At 59.1% G+C, this 18,425-nt stretch overlaps 3 protein-coding genes across 3 annotated transcripts; 1 reads left to right on the forward strand and 2 right to left on the reverse strand.

The window, feature by feature from the left end:
- Nucleotides 1-2,192: 2,192 nt before the first annotated feature.
- RPUSD1 (RNA pseudouridine synthase domain containing 1) lies at nt 2,193-6,316 on the reverse strand. Its single transcript, XM_084216398.1, has 6 exons — nt 5,888-6,316; nt 5,502-5,693; nt 5,286-5,409; nt 4,713-4,815; nt 4,529-4,630; nt 2,193-4,365 (listed from the first exon to the last, which is right to left on the reverse strand). The coding sequence occupies exons 2-6, from the start codon at nt 5,681-5,683 to the stop codon at nt 3,974-3,976; spliced, it is 903 nt and encodes a 300-aa protein (XP_084072524.1). The 5' UTR covers nt 5,684-5,693; nt 5,888-6,316; the 3' UTR covers nt 2,193-3,973.
- Nucleotides 6,317-6,446: 130 nt separating this feature from the next.
- CHTF18 (chromosome transmission fidelity factor 18) lies at nt 6,447-16,818 on the forward strand. Its single transcript, XM_084216505.1, has 22 exons — nt 6,447-6,580; nt 6,712-6,876; nt 6,998-7,124; nt 7,205-7,379; nt 7,465-7,554; nt 7,681-7,733; nt 7,931-8,072; nt 8,619-8,831; nt 8,944-9,041; nt 9,333-9,456; nt 9,603-9,721; nt 10,308-10,401; nt 10,529-10,627; nt 11,124-11,254; nt 11,792-11,954; nt 12,035-12,259; nt 12,334-12,483; nt 13,289-13,419; nt 14,571-14,703; nt 15,493-15,603; nt 16,231-16,288; nt 16,640-16,818. Exons 1-22 carry the CDS (start codon nt 6,487-6,489, stop codon nt 16,774-16,776), a joined length of 2,832 nt encoding a protein of 943 aa, XP_084072631.1. The 5' UTR covers nt 6,447-6,486; the 3' UTR covers nt 16,777-16,818.
- Nucleotides 16,819-17,291: 473 nt separating this feature from the next.
- Nucleotides 17,292-18,146, reverse strand: GNG13 (G protein subunit gamma 13; the record flags this gene model as incomplete). Its single annotated transcript, XM_084216526.1, has 2 exons — nt 17,292-17,397; nt 18,049-18,146. 2 exons carry the CDS (start codon nt 18,144-18,146, stop codon nt 17,292-17,294), a joined length of 204 nt encoding a protein of 67 aa, XP_084072652.1.
- Between the last annotated feature and the right edge of the window lie 279 nt (nt 18,147-18,425).

An 18,425-nucleotide genomic window follows, 5' to 3' on the forward strand; every position in this document is an offset into this window, starting at 1 on the left:
TCCCCTGACAGAAAACCAACCCCTGCTCCTGAAATTCCCTCGGGGCTGCCCAAAGCAATCCATTATCGCCATCTGAACTCAACGCAAGGAATTTCCCCCCCTAAATATCAATTTTCCCCTCCAAAATCTCATTTTCCCCCTGCAACCCTACCGTGGCTGTGTCGAGCCGTTCTCCTTCCCCTTGTCCAGGGGGATTTGGCTCCGGGATGGGAGGATTTGGCCGGGAAGGTGCTCGCGGGGCTAGGGCAGGGGCTGGGCAGCGCTCGGCACTTTATCTGTGCGGGGTGGGGATGTTGCTCCGCACACGGGGTGTGACGGGTCAGTTTCTCAACTCTGTTTTGTCAGGCTCCTTTCCTTCTCCCTGGTTTTGCTTTGGGGCTGTTTCCTACTTCTCAGAAAGTGTCACTGAGCTCTGGGTTCAGCTGAACTGAATGTGAACCCAGAAGGAGTTAAAGCCTCTGATTTGGGAGTTTCTGTGCTCCTGAGGGGGATTAAGGTGCCCCTGGTGAGGGGAAAACCTGTAGAGCTGCTCAGGGGTTATTTTATAGGGCAGGTAGGGTACAGAACAGACTGAGCTCAGTGATGGGCTCAGCACCCTCTGGGAGATGTCTCCCCTCTCCTTTTTCCCTGGATCACAGCCAATCCCATTCCCTTTTTTACAGCTTTCCCCCTGATCTTGCTCCAAAATGCTGTCAAGCATGTGTCACGAAGGGGACCAAGACCAAAGGAATCAAATCTTCCCTGAGATGACAACCTGGAGGAGCTGTGAGCACAAACTTTATCTGAGTGTTTATCCCAGGAAAAGGGAAAGGTGGCTGGGCTGGAGCAGGGCTGCACGCCCGTCTCAGCCAGGTTTGGGGGTCCCAGCCCTCACCAAGGGTCCCTGGAGCTGCTGGCAGTGTCAAGAGGGGTTTGTCACCCCCACCCCTTTCCCGTCCCCAGCCCTGTCCCCCAACCGGTCCTGCAGCCCCAGCCAGGGCTGGGTCGACGCCCGTGGGTGTTGCTGGTTTCTATTTTGGAAGGATTTACTGTGAAAATAGCTCCTGTTGGGGCAGTAAAATTACAGAATGCTATGAGGCTGCTGGAGAGACACAGCCCCTGCCTCGGGCTGGCTGGACAGAGGTGGCTGCAGCAGGAGGGCAGGGACACACCAGGGCCACTCGGGAGGTCACCAGGTCCACTGTGTTCCTGTGGAGATCAAAGCTGGCCCTGAAACCCGCTCGGGAGCCGCCCCTGGAGGAACATCTGCCCCAGGCTGTTCCTTCCTGGGGACATTCCCAGGTCAGCTGTGAGCTCTGACTGCAGGTCCCTGTGCCAGGAGGGCTGGGAATGCTCCTCTCCCTTAACCAGTAGCCCTCTGCCCTTGTCTGGCTCGTAATTTTCAAAAAAATCTCCCAGTCTTAAAGACTGCAATAATTCCTTGGGTCTTCAATCGGTTTTTCCTCTGCTCCAGCCTGAGGGATGAGTGTCCCTCACACAACAATCCAGCCCCTCACACAATCCAGCCCCTCACACAACAATCCTGCAGCTCATACAGCAATCCAGCCTCTCACACAACAATCCTCACACTCAATCCTCTCACACAACAATCCTGCCCCTCACACAACCATCCTACAGCTCACAAACAATCCTCTCCCTCACACAATCCTCTCACGCTCAATCCTCCCTCACACTCAATCCTCCCCCCCACACAACAATCCTCATACTCAACCCTCTCACACTCAATCCTCCCCCTCACACAACAATCCTCACACTCAATCCTCACACAACAATCCCCTCCCTCACACAACAATCCTCTCACACTCAATCCTCCCTCACACAACAGGTCGGCCGGGTCGGAGCCCCGGGGCCGCTCCCGCGGGGCCGGTCCGGCCTCATTCCCCTCATTCCTGGAAGCCCCCGGGAAATGGATGCAGAGAGCGGACAGTGAAGGGCAGAGACACGTTTAATACAGCAAAGACACCAAAACTGGAACTGCGGAGTGCACGGGACATCACAGCCACAGCACAACCCCAGGGCACCGGAGGAGCCGCAGCCCCGCGGGCAGGAGGGGGCAGGACGGGGACATTGCCCGGCGGCGCAGCCGGGAAGGGCGCCTGGAAAACTCCCTCTGCACGGTAAGGAAAATTCCCTTTTATCTGTGGCGCTGGGGAAAAGCAGCACGCAAAGGCTGGGTTGGGGTGTGGGGGCTCCTCCACACAAACACGGCGGGCTCGGGGTGCCAGCCCCATCCATGTCCCCAGCCCTCATCCCGGCCGTGTTCCCGGCAGGGCCCGCTCCCAGCGCGGACAAGGCTCGGTCCCCGCTGTGACAATGCGAATCCCCGCTGTCGCTTTCCAGCACCTCCCGTGCGCCTCACCCCTCGAATCTTTGGCAAACAGGTTCCTTGTGCTCCTTCCCAGCTGCTGGACCTGCCCGGCCCCTCCCGGCCACGGGGCATGGCAGGAAGGACAAGGGGCTCCCGCTCCTCCAGCCCCGCCGAGCCCTCTGGCACCAGCCCTGAGCCCACCGTGCCCGCTCAGTGCCCAGGGCTGGCACCTCAGGCCATCCCCACCCTGCAGTGGTGGCACTAAGCCACAACACGACGGGACACATAGGACAAGCGATCCAATTCTCCCCCCACTCCCCCAGGGATCTCATGACTTGCAGGGTGTGTTTATCCACAAGGAAAGGGCTGTGATTTTTTATTCCTCCTCGGGGTGGGAATATCAGCTGTGTGAACCCCATCAGGTGTGTTTTCAATGGGATGGGGCTGGTGAGGTGACAACAACTCTGGGCATGTGCTGACGTGGTCCTTGAAAGCCCTGGGATGGGGCTGTGTGGCTCCCCAGCTGTCCTGTTCTCCTCATTTCCAAACGTCCCCCAAGGGCTGCAGAGGATGAGCAGGGAAGAGGAAAGCAAAGCAGGATGAGCAGCAAAGCAAGGGCACTTCCAAGGAAATTTCTTGGCATCTGTCAAAGCTGAGCTCCTGCCTGCTCTTCCCATCAGTTCACAGCCTTTCTTTCACCTTTGTCCTTTTCCTACCGTTCCAGAGCTTTCCCAAACTGCACAGCTGAAGGACCTGCCTGCAGGACCCTCTGGAAACCTGCCAGGCAGGAGCCACCCCATGGGACCTACACAGGACACTGATCCCTCCACAAGTGGGTGAGCAGAAAAGGACTTGGGTCCTCTGACCTGTCTCAGCAGGGATAAAAGCAGGAAAGGCAGTGCTAGTAAAAGGAATAATAAAATCCATTTAAAAAGCTTTGGGCTGCTGGCTCTCTGACCACAGAAATACTAAAAATACCTCATTCCTGAGACCACCCGTATTTTACAAACCCTAAAAGACTAGATTCTCTTCCTAGAAAATTGAAAAAAGTTTAAAATCCATTGGTATCAACTCCTTCACCAAACCTTTAAAAACTGCCCAGGTGGGCTGAGGGAGGGGGTAAGGTGCAGGGACCTTTCCATGCCCATCCCAGTCCAGTTTCACAGGACATCCTGGGACTAGAGGACTATCAGTGTCCCCAGAATGTGCTCCAGCCCCCAATCATGGCACAGCAGCTGGAGTGAGGGAATGCTGAGGGAATGGGGGACAGGGACACTGGAGCTGCACCCAGCACCTTCTCCCCTTCCTGTGCCGGGCTGCAATTCTGCATCCAAGCATGGAGAGGCTGTGGGAATGTCCATGCAAAAGCAGTGCTCAGCTGTGCCCGAGCCCCAGGACAGGGATGGAAAGCTTTGGGGTCACTCTAAGCTAGAGTGTGACACTGACTCTGCTGCTGAAGCCCAGGATTGGGAAAGGGACATCCCGTGACCAGATGGATGGGCATCACAAAATAACCCCACCTACACTGCTCCTAAAATCCACCTGATGCCAGCCCCAGGAGCGAGGGAAGCCACAGAGGGAGTGCAGGTGTGGAGGCAGCGCTGGGCTCCATGGGGACCCGCTGGGACAAGGCTGGAGCTGGAAATGCAGGGATGTGCTTTGTGCTCACTCCAGAGCCCACTCAGCCAGCCACTGCTCGCACCGCACCCGCTGCTCCTCCGTCTCCTCCCTGCTGCCTTCACCCCCTGCTCCCTCCTCTCTGGCAGCTTCCCGGCTCTCCTCCTCCTCCTCCTTGTGTGTCCCCTTGTCCTTGAGCTCCTGGATGACATCCTCCAGTTGCTGGGTGACGTGCTGGGGCACCCAGTTGCTGTCCATGGCGGTGACGAAGGGGTCGGGCGCGCACACCTCGATCAGCTCCTTGCCGGTGGGAATGCGCAGGTAGTAGGCGTGCAGCATCATCCTGTAGGGATTGCTGTCCTGCCTGTGGCTGTAGGTGAAGTCCCCCACGATGGGGTGGCCGATGGCGCTGCAGTGAACCCGGAGCTGGTGAGTCCTCCCTGGGGGGAGAGTGGGAATCAGGGACGGGGAATTCCTGAATGCCTCCTTCAGGGCACGGTGACAATACACCTAATGGCATTTGTCCCCCTGAGCACGGCGGGTCTCAGCTTCCCTCATCCTTTTCCAGGCTCTGCTCCACAGCAGAGCTGCCCCCGTCCCCACCTGTCAGTGGCTGCAGCAGCACTTTGGTGACGGGGTCTCCGCTGTAGGATCCATGTTCCAGCACGATCAGCTCCGACTGGCACGGCTTGGGATTCTCACAGCCTGCAAGGAGAGCCAGAGGGGGTTTGTGGTGCCCCAGCACATCCCTGGGAGCGTGGGCAGAGCAGGGGATGGGGCTGCTCACCCTCTGTGCCCTCGATGCACATCATGTGGGTCATGCCCTCCGTGGTGTTCTTCCCGATGGCGTAGCGGATCGACATCCGGCTCTGGCTCACGTGGCCCCTCACCTGGGGGCAGGAACGTGCACACTGAGCCCTGGCAGGTGCTCCTCACCCACCCCCCATGGCAGGAATCATGGAATCACAGAAAGGGTGGGGATGCAAGGACATTAAAGCCCATCCATTTCACCAAGCCCAACTCCTTGTCAGGGGCAGGGACACCTTCAATGTTGCTCCCAGCCCCATCCAAGCTGGCTTGGACACTTCCAGGGATGGGGCAGCCACAGCTTCTCTGGGCACCCTGTGCCAGAATTCCTTCCTGATATCCAACCTAACCCCACGCTCTGGCAGTGGGAAGCCATTCCCTGTGTCCTGTCCCTCCATACCCTTTTTCAAATCCCTCTCCAGTTCTCTTTGAGCCCCTTTAGGCTCCAGCTCTGAATCTTTCTCTTCTCCAGCTGAGCACCCCCAGCTTCCTCAGGGCAGAGGTGGTCAGGAGCACCAGAGGGCCAAGGCAGGAGGTGGCAGGGAGGGCTCACCAGGGCCAGGTAGGCTTTGGTCACCAGGCGCTCCTTGAAGCATTTGTAGGCACTTCCCGCCGCCGCTTTGTTGAGTGCCACACACAGGGCCCCGCTGGTGGAGAAATCCAGCTGGTGGCAGAACCTGGGAAGGACACGGGGGTAAAGGAGCATCCTGGGCACCGCAGGAGTGTCCCCAGCTGAGGGCAGAGCCGGGCTCGCCGCCCAGGCGCTCACCTGAAGCCGTAGTAGGTGTCGGGGTCGGCCAGCTCGGGGAAGCGATGCTTGAGCTGGCTCTGCAGGGTCAGCGTCTCGTACCACATCTTGCTGTCGATGCGCAGGTCCCAGTGCTTGTTGACCACGATGAAGTCGGAGCTCTGGTACAGGATGGACAGGTTGTCGATGGTGCCCGGCTCCATGGCCAGCGCCCTGCGGAGCAGAGAGCGAGGGGGAATCGGGATGAGGAACCGCCAGCTGCAGGATGGGCACAGCAGCCCCGAACACACGGGACGGGCAGGGCCTGGACGTGGGATACCCCAGCAGGGAATGGACAAGTGCCGGTGCTGCCGAGGACCAGCGTCACCTGCAACACTGCTGTCCCCCTGCCTGTCCCCCAGCCTCACCGGTGTCACACCGTGCGGATGCAGCTCCCACAGCGGTACGGACGCTACGGCAGCGCTCTGGCCGCCGCCATGCCGATGTCACAGCGCACGGCTCCGCCGCTGTCCCGCTGTCCCGGGACGCCCCGGCGCCGCGCGTGGAAGGCCCATGCCCGCCCCGCTGTCACGCGTGGAGGCCCCGCAGCCGCGCGGTGCTGCCTCTGCCCATCCCGGCGGCGGCCATCGGCCTCGCTCCCCGCTGCAGCCCGGCCGCGAGCGCGGCGGCTCCACCGGAGGGCACGGGGCAGAGGGGAGGGGACAGGGCACACGGGGCGGAGACACGCACGGCGGAGAGGACCCCGGACCGGGCAGAAGTGACTCGGGCGGGGCGGAGGTGACCCGGAGCCGGCTGGGGGCACCCGGACCCCAGCGCAGCGCCCCCGCCGCGGCGGCCCCGCCCGCTCCCGCAGCGCCTCCCGGCAGCGCTCACGTCGCGTCCAATCAGCGCCGCCCCCGCCGCGTCCTCCCGCGCGCCGCGCCCAATCAGCGCCGGCCCCGCGGCGCGCGCGGGCGGAAGCGCGGCGGGCGCGGGGCCGGTGGCGGCGGCGGGGCGGGCGCGGCGCATGGCGAGCGCCGAGGATGGGCCCGACGATGGGCCCGACGATGGCTTCTACGAGCGCTTCGCCGACGAGCTGGAGGTGCTGGCCGAGCTGGGAGGTGGGCGCTGCGCCGGGACGGGAGGCGGCGGAGGGAGGGAGGAGCGGGACTGTGCTTTGCGCGCCCGCGTGTGCCCGTCCCGCCGCGGGTCCCCTCCGGTGACCGGCACCGTGGTCTGACCCCTCTTGCAGATGAGCTATCCCCACCCGCCGGCCGCAAAACATCCCAGTTCCGGGGCAAGAGGCAGCCGCCGGAGGAGCCCGACCTCCACGGGGACTCTCCGGGCGTCACCGGCGCCAAGAAGAGGGACCGGGACTGTGTCCCCGCCGTGTCCCCGGCAGCAGCCGAACCCCGCAGTAGGTTTGACCCGGTTCCCCGTGTGCTGCTGCTCCCTGTGCCCCCGCCCCGAGCGGTGCCGGGTGCTGGAGCATCCCCTGGATACCACCGTCCGTCAGTGATGCTCTCCGCTTGCTCCAGCCCCGAAGCCGAAGCGGCAGCGCCTGGAAGCAGTTAAGAAGCTCGATTTCGGTGCAGACGATGAGTTGGCTCCGGATGTCTCCTGGGATGGTGGCCCAGAGGCGCCTCTGGCTCCCCACAATACCAGGTTGGCCACCCTGAACCCCATTTGTAACAGGAGAGAGGGGAAGGGCCGTTCCCCTGCTGAAGGAATTTGATGTTTTCTAGCTCAAACCACCTGGAGATGAGTGGAATGGTCCCCATGCAGACCTCACCACCCTTGGAAAAGAAGAGGGTCCTGAGGAGACCCCCCGTCCTGGAGGATTACATCAACGTGACATCCACCCAGGGCACCAGGGTCTTCCTGGTGCTGAGGGATGATCACTGCAGGACAGGGCTGGAGGTGAGGAAGGATCTGAAGGTTGGCTTTGCTCCTCTGTGGCCTTCGGGTGGCTCAGGAGGGGGCTGGCTGTGCTGTGTCCTTGCAGCTCCCGGATTCCCTGGGCTGGAACGCTCGCAGGCCGCTCCACTTGCTGGGGGTGCCCTTCTCCTACCTGAAGGAGCAGGTGGCTGAGGAGGTACCACATCTCCCTGACCTTCCCCTCTGTCCCTGCCACCCCTGCTGGCCACAGGGCTGGCTCCCAAATTCCTGTCCCCAGCCATGGACGGGGGGTGTCTCTGACCTCTGTGTGTTTGTGCTCAAGCGTCGTAGGCAGGTTCTGGAGGCTTCCCAGCAGCTGACAGAGATCATAAACAGGTGAGATGCTGGCATGGAATCCCTCCCCAATCCCTGCCACGCTGCTGGATTTTCCTCCCTCACAATCAAATTTTGGGGGACCTGTAAGCAGAGGAGCCTTTTTGCCCTCATCACCCCCAGCTTGGGGAGTCTGGGTGCAGTTCCCACCCTGCCCTGCCTCCTGGGGTGCTTTGGGGTACATTAATTCCATGCTGCAGTTGCCTGGGGAGCGAGCCCAGCACCGAGAGCCCGGATCCCAGCATGGACACAGCTCCAGCAGCCCAGGAGGAGTCTGCATCCCACTGCCTCTGGGTGGACAAGTTCACCCCCCAGCGCTACATGGAGCTGCTCAGTGATGATGTGAGGTGCTGGGACAAGGGGGGCTTGGGATGGGTGGGGTCATGCCCTGGGATCAGGAATTGCCTTTGGAAGCACTGGCTGGGGGGCTGTGTCTGTGCTGGCTCTGCCTGGGAGCAGTCCTGAGTCCCTGGGAGCTTGGGATGGCAGCTTTGCACTGGAGGCTGGGGATGTTCTGGCAGATTAACCCATGGAATGTGACCAAAACGAGACAAAAAAGATTGAGAGGATTTTAGCCAGAAATTGTTGGCTATTTAAAATTTTTTGGGGGAATGTTAGATGTTTTGTAGGGAATTGTGCCGTGCCAGGAGAGGCTGGGAATTGCTGAGTTGGTCCAAGAGTGAGTGGGGCCAGCAGGGATGGGGCTGATGTGACTTACCCAGGCTTTCCCTGAGGGATGGGGCCTGAGCTGGGAAGGGAAACATTCCCACCTTGTCCCAGGGAGATGCCAGGTGGAACCCTGAGCAGCCTCCTCCATGAAGGAGAGCTTTCCTCTGCCCTCAGCTGGATTTTTCCCGGGTCCCATGGATTTTCCCTGCTTTCCTGCAGTACACCAACCGCTGCCTGCTGAAGTGGCTCAAGCTGTGGGACACGGTGGTGTTCGGCAAGGACAAGGCTGGCAAGAAGCCCAAGCCCAACCCTGCAGCTCCTCCCCCACCCAGCCATCCCAAGGAACATCCCAACAAGTGGAAAACCAAGGTCCAGCTCACCGAGGAGATGCTGGAGGCCGAGCTGGACCAGCACAAGAGACCCAAACACAAGGTGAGCAGGAGGGGATGTGGCTGTGGGTCCCTGTGCTGCCACCAGCTGAGGAGCAGCGTTGTCCCCTCTGAGGATGAAGCCCTCCAGGGATAACTTCCCCTCTGTGCCACAGGTGGCCCTGCTCTGTGGGCCCCCTGGCCTGGGCAAGACCACGCTGGCCCACGTCATCGCCAGGCACGCGGGGTACAACGCCGTGGAGATGAATGCCAGGTGAGCCCTGGGTGCCAGGTGAGCCCCTGGGTGCCAGGTGAGCCCCTGGGTGCCAGGTGAGCCCATGCCCTGCCCACAAAAGGCAGCAGGTGATGCTGTCCCAGGGGTGATGTTGGAGGTGATGGTGCTCTGGAGGTGATGGTGCTCTGGAGGTGATGATGGTGTTGTGGAGGTGATGCTGTTCGGGATGTCATGCTGGTGGTGATGCTGTTCTGGGGATGACGCTATCCCACGGATGATGCTGGCGGTGTCCCCACGCCCAAAGTCACCTGTCCCCGTGTCCCCTCGCAGCGATGACCGCAGCCCCGAGGTGTTCCAGACCCGCATTGAAGCTGCCACCCAGATGAGGTCGGTGCTGGGCTCCCACGAGAGGCCCAACTGCCTCATCATCGACGAGATCGACGGCGCGCCCGCGGTGAGCCCGGGGCTCCTGCACCGACCCCTGGGGCACCTGCCCCAACCCCTGGGGCACCAGCCCCTCAAACGTGACCCCATTAACAGCTCCCCCACCATTCCACGAGCAAGAACCCATCCCTCCCATCTTTGTTTGCTTCCCCCCAGGCCTCCATCAATGTGCTGCTGGCCATCATCCAGAGGAAGGACGGCGAGGCGGGTGCGGGGCGGCGGCGGCACGAGGGGGGGCTCCTGCTCCGGCCCATCATCTGCATCTGCAATGACCAGTGAGTGTCACCTGCCTGGGCAAGGACAGGGACACCAAACCCTGCGCCCAGACAGGACGTGGCTGCTGGGAGTGTCTCAGTTTGAGTGCAGCTCCTCACATTGAGGGGCTGGAGTATGGCCAGGGAAGGGAACAGAGCTGGGAAGGGGCTGGAGAATTCCTGAGGGAGCTGGGAAGGGGCTCAGCCTGTAGAAAAGGGGGATCAGGGGGGACCTTATGGCTCTGCACAAGTCCCTGACAGGAGGGGACAGCCGGGGGGAATCGGGCTGTGCTCCAGGGAACAGGGACAGGGAACAGCCTCTGGGCTAGGGGAGGCTCAGGTTGGATATTTGGGAAAATTCCTTCATGGAAAGGGCAGCCAGGTATTGGTTGGTCCTGCTCAGGGCAGGGGGGAGTCCCCATCCCTGAGGTGATTTCAAAGCTGTGTGGATGTGGTACTTGGGGACATCATTTCACGGTGCCTTGGCGGTGCTGGGGGAACGGTTGGACTCAGCACTCTGGGTGCTCTTTCCTAACCTCAACGAGTCCAGGATTAAGAAGGGAATTCCGTGCTGGGCTCTCTCACCCCCTGTGTTTCCCTCCCCCAGGTTCGTGCCCGCGCTGCGCCCGCTGCGGCAGCAATCCTTCCTGCTCAGCTTCCCCCGCACCGCGCCCTCCCGCCTCGCCCAGCGCCTCAGCGAGGTCTGCGCTCTCCCAGGCTCCTGTCCCCGTGGCTCAGGGGTGTCCCCTGTCCCCGTGGCTCAGGGGTGTCCCCTGTCCCCGTGGCTCAGGGGTGTCCCCTCCCCGCTGAGCCCTGTGCTGTCCCCAGATCGCGCTCCGGCAGGGAATGCGGGCGGACACGAGCGCGCTGCTAGCGCTCTGTGAGAAAACCGACAGCGACATCCGCTCCTGCATCAACACCCTGCAGGTGCTGGGGACATGGGGAGGGCCTTGGGGACACTGTCAGGGTCCTGGGGACACTGCCAGGGCCCTGGGGACACAGGGAGGGCTCTGGGGACGTGGGCATGGCCCTGGGGACACAGAGAAGGCCTTGGGGACATGGGCATGGCCTTGGGGGCATGGGCATAGCCATCAGGACACAGGGATGGCCATCAGAACATGGGCATGGCTCTGGGGACATGGGGATGGCCCTAGGGACACAGGGATGGGCATCAGGACACGAGAATGGCCCTGGGGACACAGCAATGGCCCCGCAGACGCGGGCATCACGTTTCTGCTGCAGCTCCAGGCTCACACAGGGACAGAGGAGACAAAAGTCCCTTCCAGTCAGGTCCCTGAAGCATCTCCCGGTCCCCTGGGGTATTTTGAGCCCTACACATGGAGGAAGAGGGGGGTGGCTGTGTCCAGCTGTTCCCAAGGGCTTTGGGATCCCCATCCCCTCCATCCCCTGGCTCCTGCTGCAGTTCCTGCACGGCCGAGGGCAGAAGGAGCTGAGTGTGCAGATGGTGCAGACCATGAGGATTGGCCTGAAAGACCAGAACAAGGGTCTCTTCTCCGTCTGGCAAGAGATCTTCCAGCTGCCCAGGCCCCAGAGGTAGGAGGAGGGGGTTTTTGCATCTGTTGGATGCCTGGGGGGTGGTATTCCCATTTCCCAGAGAAGCTGAGGCTGCCCCATCCCTGGAGTGTTCAAGGGAGGCTGGGTGGGACCTGCAAGGTCCTGGAGAGCAGCTTCTTGAGGAGATTTGTGTCCATCATAGAATCCTGGAATGGTTTGGGTTTGGAAGGGACCTCAGAGCCCCATCCAGTGCCACCCCTGCCATGGCAGGGACACCTCCCACTGTCCCAGGCTACTCCAAGCCCCAGCCTTGGGCACTGCCAGGGATCCAGGGGCAGCTACAGCTTCTCTGGGCACCTGTGCCAGGGCCTGCCCACCCTCCCAGGGGATATTCCTTCCCAATATTCCTTCTAAACCTTTCCTCTGAGTTTAAAGCCATTCCAGATGCTTTGCTACCATTCCACGTAGCTCCCAATAATTCAGCACTGGCATTGCCTCCAGTCCAGTTTCCAAGGATCCAAATAATATTCCTCCAGCACAGGGAAACCCTCAGCTCTTCCCTTTGGGCTCCCCCAGGCACAGGATAGGAATGGACCCCTCTTTGCCAGCCCAGCTCCTGCTGGGGGACGAGGACCTGTCCCACCCTGGGGGCTCAGGGGGCTTCAATTCCTCCTCCCACCGCTTCCACCACATCCTGCAGCTCTCCATCTCCTCGGGGGAGCAGGAGAAGCTGGCCCAGGTGAGAGCAGCCAGGGGGGCCGGAGGGAAGCTCAGACCCCCAGCCAGGTGGGCTCCCCCTGATCCCGCACCCTCCCGCAGGGCCTGTTTGAGAACTTCCTGAACACGAAGGTGCGGGATTCCAGCCTGGGCTCCGTGTGCCTGGCCCTGGAGTGGCTGGGCTTCTCTGACCTGCTGGGCCGGGCCGTGCTGCAGGGCCAGAGCTTCCAGCTGCTGCGCTACCTGCCCTTCCTGCCCGTGGCCTTCCACCTGCTCTTCGCCGCCGCCGCCGTCCCCCGGCTGGCCTACCCCAGCAGCCAGCCCGAGGCAAGTGCAGCAGGGCCAGCTGCCAGCCAGCTCTGCCTGCAGGACCTGCCTGACCGTCCCCGTGCCGTCCCCAGGCCGCGGCCAAGCTGAGCCAGATGCAGAACCTGGTGCTGTCCATGGTGTCGGGGATCGCGCCGGGCGCCCGGAGCCGCGCGGGGCAGCGCGCGCTGGTGCTGGACGTGCTGTGCCTGCTGCTGGACATCATCGCCCCCAAACTGCGGCCTGTGAGTGCCCCCAGCCCCTGGCTCTGCCCCCTGAGCCCTCTGCAAGCCCCACCTGATGAGCCAGCCTGCATTTGTGTCCCCAATCTGGCTGGGTTTGGTGTCGCAGCTGGTGCAGAAGCTGGAGGGAAGTTGGGGTGTTGAGGTGCCCAGCTGTGTGGAGGGGTCCTGTGCCCTACCTGGGTTGGGCTTGGCTGAGCAGGGCTTTGGGGAGCTCTCAGAGTCACCCCCACCCAGGAGAGGGTCTGTCCCTGCTCTGGGAAGGACATGTGTCCCTAAGAGAGAACTAAATTTGATCTGGGTCCTTCCTCACCCAGAAACAAACAAGCAAACCCTGCATGTGGCATTTTCTGAGTCCCCAGTCGTTGGGAGGAAAATGATGAATCTGACTGTGTGTTCTTAGAAGGCTAATTTATTATTTTATGATATTATGTTAAAGAATGCTAAACTAGACTAAAACTATACTAAAGAATAGAGGATGGATGCTTACAGAAGGCTAAAAGATAATAATGAAAAACTCATGACTCTCTCTTCAGAGTCCAACACAGCCTGACTCTGATTGGCCATTGAGTCAAAACAATTCACATGAAACCAATGAAACAACCACCTGTGGGTAAGCAATCTCCACACTACAAAGCAGCAAAACACAGGAGAAGCAAATCAGATAATTATTGTTTTCATTTTTCTCTGAGGCTTCTCAGCTTCCCGGGAGAGAAATCCTGGCAAAGGGATTTTCCAGAAAATGTGACAGTGGCAGCCGTGCTTGGGTTGTTTGGGGTTTCCAAGTTCTCTGCTGTCCCCTGGCCAGGTGAACACGCAGCTCTACAGCCTGAAGGAGAAGCAGCAGCTGGCTGAGCTCATCAGCACCATGCTCACCTACAACCTCACCTACCTGCAGGAGCGCCTGCCCGAGGGCCAGTACGTCTTCAAGCTGGATCCGTGAGTGCCGGGGCTGGGGAGGGCAGTGGGAGTCAGAATCCCTCCCTGGAATGGAATTCCCAGAGAAGCTGGGGCTGCCCCATCCCTGGAAGTGTCCAAGGCCAGGCTGGATGGGAATTGGAGCGAGTGGAAGGTGTTGGGGTTGGAGCTGGATGATTTTAAGATCTCTCCCAACCCAAACCATTCCAGGATTCTGTGGTGATCCTCAGGAAGGAGTTGGGACTTTTGGCTTTGCTCCATCCCCAGATCAGCTGCCTCATCCCTCCCTTGGGCTGGGGCTGAGCAGGTTGGGTTTAATGGGATTAAAGGCAAGGGAGCAGCTTCCTGTGGCTGTCACCAGGAGGTGGCAGGACAGGGCCCTGTGGCACCTAGCATCTCTGGCAAACAAATCTGATGTCACCAGCAAAACCTGGCCTTTATTTCTTTAAAACTTTCTAAAGCATTGGTTTGACAACTGATTTCTGAATGACTGCAGAGCCACCTGACTCAGGGCTTTGCTCCTTGTATTTTAGGGGCAATAATAGTGGATAAATAGTGAATAAATAGTGGATTAATAGTGAATAAATAGTGGATAAGTAGCAAAAAAAATAGTGGATAAATAGCAAAATAATAGTGGATAGATATGAAATATTCAGAGCTGGCAGAGGGACTGGTGGCCTCTTGTTGCTGGGGAAACTGAAACAGCCTTACTCCAGAGCTGGTGCCCCAGCCTTGTTAAGAATCCAGCTGCTCTGATGATCCCAAATTCCTGTTCCTGGCTGGATTCCCATTAAACCTGTCCGGGGGGGCACCTCAGGGTGGCTCTGAAGGTCGTGCTGCTGCTGTGCCTGAGCTGTTCTGTGCCCCTGAGCTTTTCAGGGCAATCTGTCCAATCTCCTCATTTTGCTTTCAAGCCAGGATTAAACCCTTCTAATCCCTCCTGCATTCCCATTCCCATTCCTGCATGGGGGAGGAAACCGAGGCAGCGTGGCTGGAACCACCCAGGGGCAGGGCTGGGAGGTGCTGGGGCTCTCAGCCTGCCCAGAGCTGGGTGATTTTTGGGGCTGGTTGCCCCTGCAGTGACCCAGGGCAGGGCTGGGAGGTGCTGGGGCTCTCAGCCTGCCCGGAGCTGGGTGATTTTTGGGGTTGGTTCCCTGTTTTCCTTGCTGCAGGAACGTGGAGGCCGTGTGCCGCTTCCCGGAGCTGCCGGCCCGCAGGCAGCTCAGCTACCAGGCCAAGCAGCTCATTGCCAGGGAGATCGAGCTGGAGAAGATGAGGAGGACAGAGGCACGGAGCCTGGCCCAGGTGGGCATCCCCAGAGGGCTGGCAGGGCTCTGGATGTGCAGGAAATCCCCAGGGATGTGTTTTCCCAAAGCTGGCTTTGGCTGCGGAGTGGAAATCCAGGATTAACCCCCCTGGCTGCAGCTGTTCCCCTGCACAGCTGGGCTGGGCTGCAGGGCTCAGCTTTTTGCAGGAATTCTGGAGGGAGTTCAAGCTTTGAGGCCTTCCAGTGAGGGGTGTGAGGAGGTGGCAACTTTAAGGTGGGAATTTTAGGTGGGAATTTTTGGCTGCTGTTTGTACCTGGCCGTGTGGGAGGTGAACTCTTCCCTGCCTCCCCTTGTCTGGCTGCTGCCACTTCCAAAGGTCCCAAAGCCCCCAGGAGCAGCAGAGTGGCTCTGCCCACTCCCTTGGAGGCAGGAAAAGATGGGAAGGGGTGGAAAAGGTGGAGAAACAGCCTGGGTGTAGCTGATGCCTGCCCTGCCCTGGTGCCAGTGGGATAATTAATCCCTGGGAGCCCCTTGGAGCAGGAGAAGGGCTCCTGGGAGATGTGTGGGACAAAGAGAAGCTGCAAAAACATCTCTGAAGGCTCCTTGTTTACATGGTATGGATGTGAAATCCCAGGGAAAGGGGCTTCAGCTGGGGCTGATCCCACGAGGCAGAAAATGATGGAAAAATCTTTGGGATAGTGCAGTCAGACCTGGCAGCGGGCAGGGGCTGGCTGGGCTGGGCCAGGGGGCTGGCAGGTGCTCAGTGCCCAAGCCTGGAGCTCAGGCAGCCCGAGGGGAGCCTGGCTCAGCTCTGTCCTCCCCACAGAATCCCGGGAATGGCCCCGGGGAGGAGCGAGGGGACGCGGAGCCAGCGGGGACCCCCAACCACCAGCAGCGCCTGGAGCACATCGTGAGGAGAGCAGCACTGCAGGACAAGGTCAGGCCCCAGTTCCTGCCCCAATTCCTGCCCCACTTCCCACCAGCTCTTCCTGGGCTGCCAGGCACTCCCTGGCTCCCCTGGAATTTGGATTTTTAGTCCAGTTTCCTTTAATAGCCCGGCCCAGCTCCGTGTGTCACATAAAGGCATCGCTGGGATTGGCATGAATTGGAGCTGGGTGACATTTTGGATGGGTCCTGGGGAGTTTTCAGGGCTGGAGGAGGGAGGAGCTGTTGGAATTTGGGCTGAAATAGTTGGACTTGGGCTCTGTGGGAAAGCAGCTTGGAAAAGCTTCTCTGGAATGATCCCAACCTCTCCAAGAGGAGCTGGGATCCTTCCCTGGCACTGCCCCTCTCCAGGGCTCAGCTGCCAGCCCTTTCCTGGCTAGAAAACCCCACCTGAGCCTCACATTTTGCCTTTGCCCCAAATTTGGATGCTGTTTGCATTCCCAGGCCTCTGGCCCTTCCTGCAGGATTTGCATTTGGCTCCTGCTCTGCTCAGAAGAACCTTGGGGTGCCTGAGCCGTGCCCAGGGCCGACCCTGCCGAGGTTTTGTCCCTCTCTGAGCAGCAGCTGGAAGTGCAGGTGTCCTAGGGCCACCCCCATTCCTGCTTCTTGCTCCCCACAGCCTGAACTGGATTTTTTTGGGAGGCCACTCCAGAGGAAAGAGGCAGCCAAGGCCGCGGGTAGGTGACACAGGGACAAAGTGTCCCTGAGCTCCGGGTGGGTGGCACAGGGACAGGGTGGCCCTGGGTGCCACTGGGGGCTCTCCCCATTCCCAAAGGGGCTCCTGTCCCTCAGCCCCATCCCCAGGGGACAGCAGCAGGGACAAGCCCAGCCCAGCTGGCAGGGAGTTCCTGTGGGCACATCCATGGATTCTGGCCCCATCCAAAGGGAATTTGGGGGGAAGTTTTGGTCGCAGCATCCGGGCTTTGGGAGCGTCAGCTCTGCCCTTCCAGAGCCTCCCCCAATCCCCCGCTCCAGCCAGGGCCCAGCTGATAGTCTGAAGGTTTTTAAGGTGGATTTTCCTGCTGCAGCCCCCCAGGTTTCCAAGGAGGAGTCCCTGGAGCTGCAGATGGGAAAGGCCGTGGGCAGGAGCGATGTCTGGTTCCGCTTCAACGAGGGCTTCTCCAACGCTGTCCGGAGGAACCTCTACATCAGGGACCTGCTCTAGGGCCGTGCTCAGCTGCAGCTGCAGGATCAGCTGGGTTTGTCTTTCCAACCCATGGCTGGGCCATGTGCCCATGATCTTTTTATTACCTTCTTATTTTGTTAAAAAAAAAGGAAATAAAATGGATCTAAAAAAATCAGTGGTGAAGTATTGCTCTGTTTATTTCAGACATAATTCGAGGTGCCAGGTTCTGCCTGTTTGCTGCGAATCGATATCCTACGGTGTACAAAAGTATCTAAAATCACTAAAAATGGGGGGGTTTATAAAAAGCTTCTTTACAAGTTGCAAAAATCTGCCTTTTTTGGGTGGCAGAAGTGTTGAGATGAAGCTGCAGCAGCCTTGGCTGCTCCTCCTCCCCAGGCTGCCCATCCTGGGAGGTTTCCCCGTGTCCCCCCATTTCTAAAACCCCTTCTACAGCTACGAGAGAAGAAAGGAGGCGAGGGCAGGGCTTTGTTCAGGTTCTGGTGCTGGAACCGGGGCTCAGGGCTGCCAAGCCCGTCCTGCAGGGGGAAGGAGCCTCAGAGGATGATGCATTTGCCTTTCTCCACCCAGGGGTTGTTCTTCATCAGCTCCGGGTTCAGGAAGGGATCCTCGGGAATCCCGTCCTCGATCCACTTCACAAACCTGCAGAGAGGGGAGGGAGGGTGGGCACAGCCCGGGGGGGACCTGGAGGTGTCCCCAGCTCTGTCACAAAGCAGGCAGGGAACAGAGCCATCTGTGATTTAAAGTAGTTTGAGCTTTGGAAAGCTCTGGGAATGGGGGATCTGCACCCTGGGTGCAGATTCTACTATATCATATAATATTATATAGTAGAATGTATGTATTTTAAAAATTTAAAAAATATATATATAAAAGAGAATCATGAAATAGTTTGGGTTGGTAGGAACCTTAAAGACCATCCAGGCCCACAATTTTATATATAATAAAAAAATAAATCATATATATATGTATATATATATATACACACACACACACACACATATATATATAAGAGAATGCATGTATATATATACTTACACATCCCAAATTACATATAAAATCAAATCTATATTTTAATTTTAATCAAATTGCAGTGGAAAATAAATTCATACTACACATAGGTGTTTATGTAGATAGGATACCATTTTTAGACCAGATTTATTATTTTTTAGGCATTATGGATAACATATAATGTATAGAATGAAGGGAAGGGAAGGGAAGGGAAGGGAAGGGAAGGGAAGGGAAGGGAAGGGAAGGGAAGGGAAGGGAAGGGAAGGGAAGGGAGCCCCCACTCACTCAGGTATGGTCTTGGAGGACATCTCTCTCTTGTAGGCCAGCTGGTACTTGAGGCTTTCCACCTCTTTTTTCCATTGTGGGAGATCCCACTCGTCCATCGCGCTCTCCGAGGGCTCCGTTGGGCTGGGAATGGGGATTTTGGTGCCTTGTCCTGCCCTGGCCCCTCAACTGCACCCCAAAGGCTCCCCCAGGATGGGGACAGCGTGTCCCAGGCTCTCGGGGAGGTCTCCAAGCCCACAGAGGAGCATCCGAGGGCTCAGAGAGCTTTTGGGGTTGTTTTGGTTGAGGCAAAGGCTGCTCGGTGCTCCTCTCATGCAAAACACGGGGACTGAGGCAGATTTGACTGGAATTTGGGTGGGGAGCAGCACGGAGCAGCC

The sequence above is a fragment of the Fringilla coelebs genome (genome assembly GCF_963513975.1).
Source record: "Fringilla coelebs genome assembly, chromosome: 16".
Lineage (NCBI taxonomy): Eukaryota > Metazoa > Chordata > Aves > Passeriformes > Fringillidae > Fringilla > Fringilla coelebs.

Excerpts from the sequence above, each read along its gene's own strand:
- CHTF18 (XM_084216505.1), top strand. The coding sequence starts at position 6,487 with ATGGCGAGCGCCGAGGATGGGCCCGACGATGGGCCCGACGATGGCTTC. Across the intron at positions 8,832-8,943 it reads ACAAGAGACCCAAACACAAG|GTGGCCCTGCTCTGTGGGCC; the intron begins GTGAGCAGGAGG and ends TCTGTGCCACAG. Across the intron at positions 15,604-16,230 it reads GAGCAGCACTGCAGGACAAG|CCTGAACTGGATTTTTTTGG; the intron begins GTCAGGCCCCAG and ends TGCTCCCCACAG.
- RPUSD1 (XM_084216398.1), bottom strand. The coding sequence starts at position 5,683 with ATGGAGCCGGGCACCATCGACAACCTGTCCATCCTGTACCAGAGCTCC. Across the intron at positions 5,410-5,501 it reads GACACCTACTACGGCTTCAG|GTTCTGCCACCAGCTGGATT; the intron begins GTGAGCGCCTGG and ends TGTCCTTCCCAG. Across the intron at positions 4,631-4,712 it reads GTGCATCGAGGGCACAGAGG|GCTGTGAGAATCCCAAGCCG; the intron begins GTGAGCAGCCCC and ends CTCTCCTTGCAG.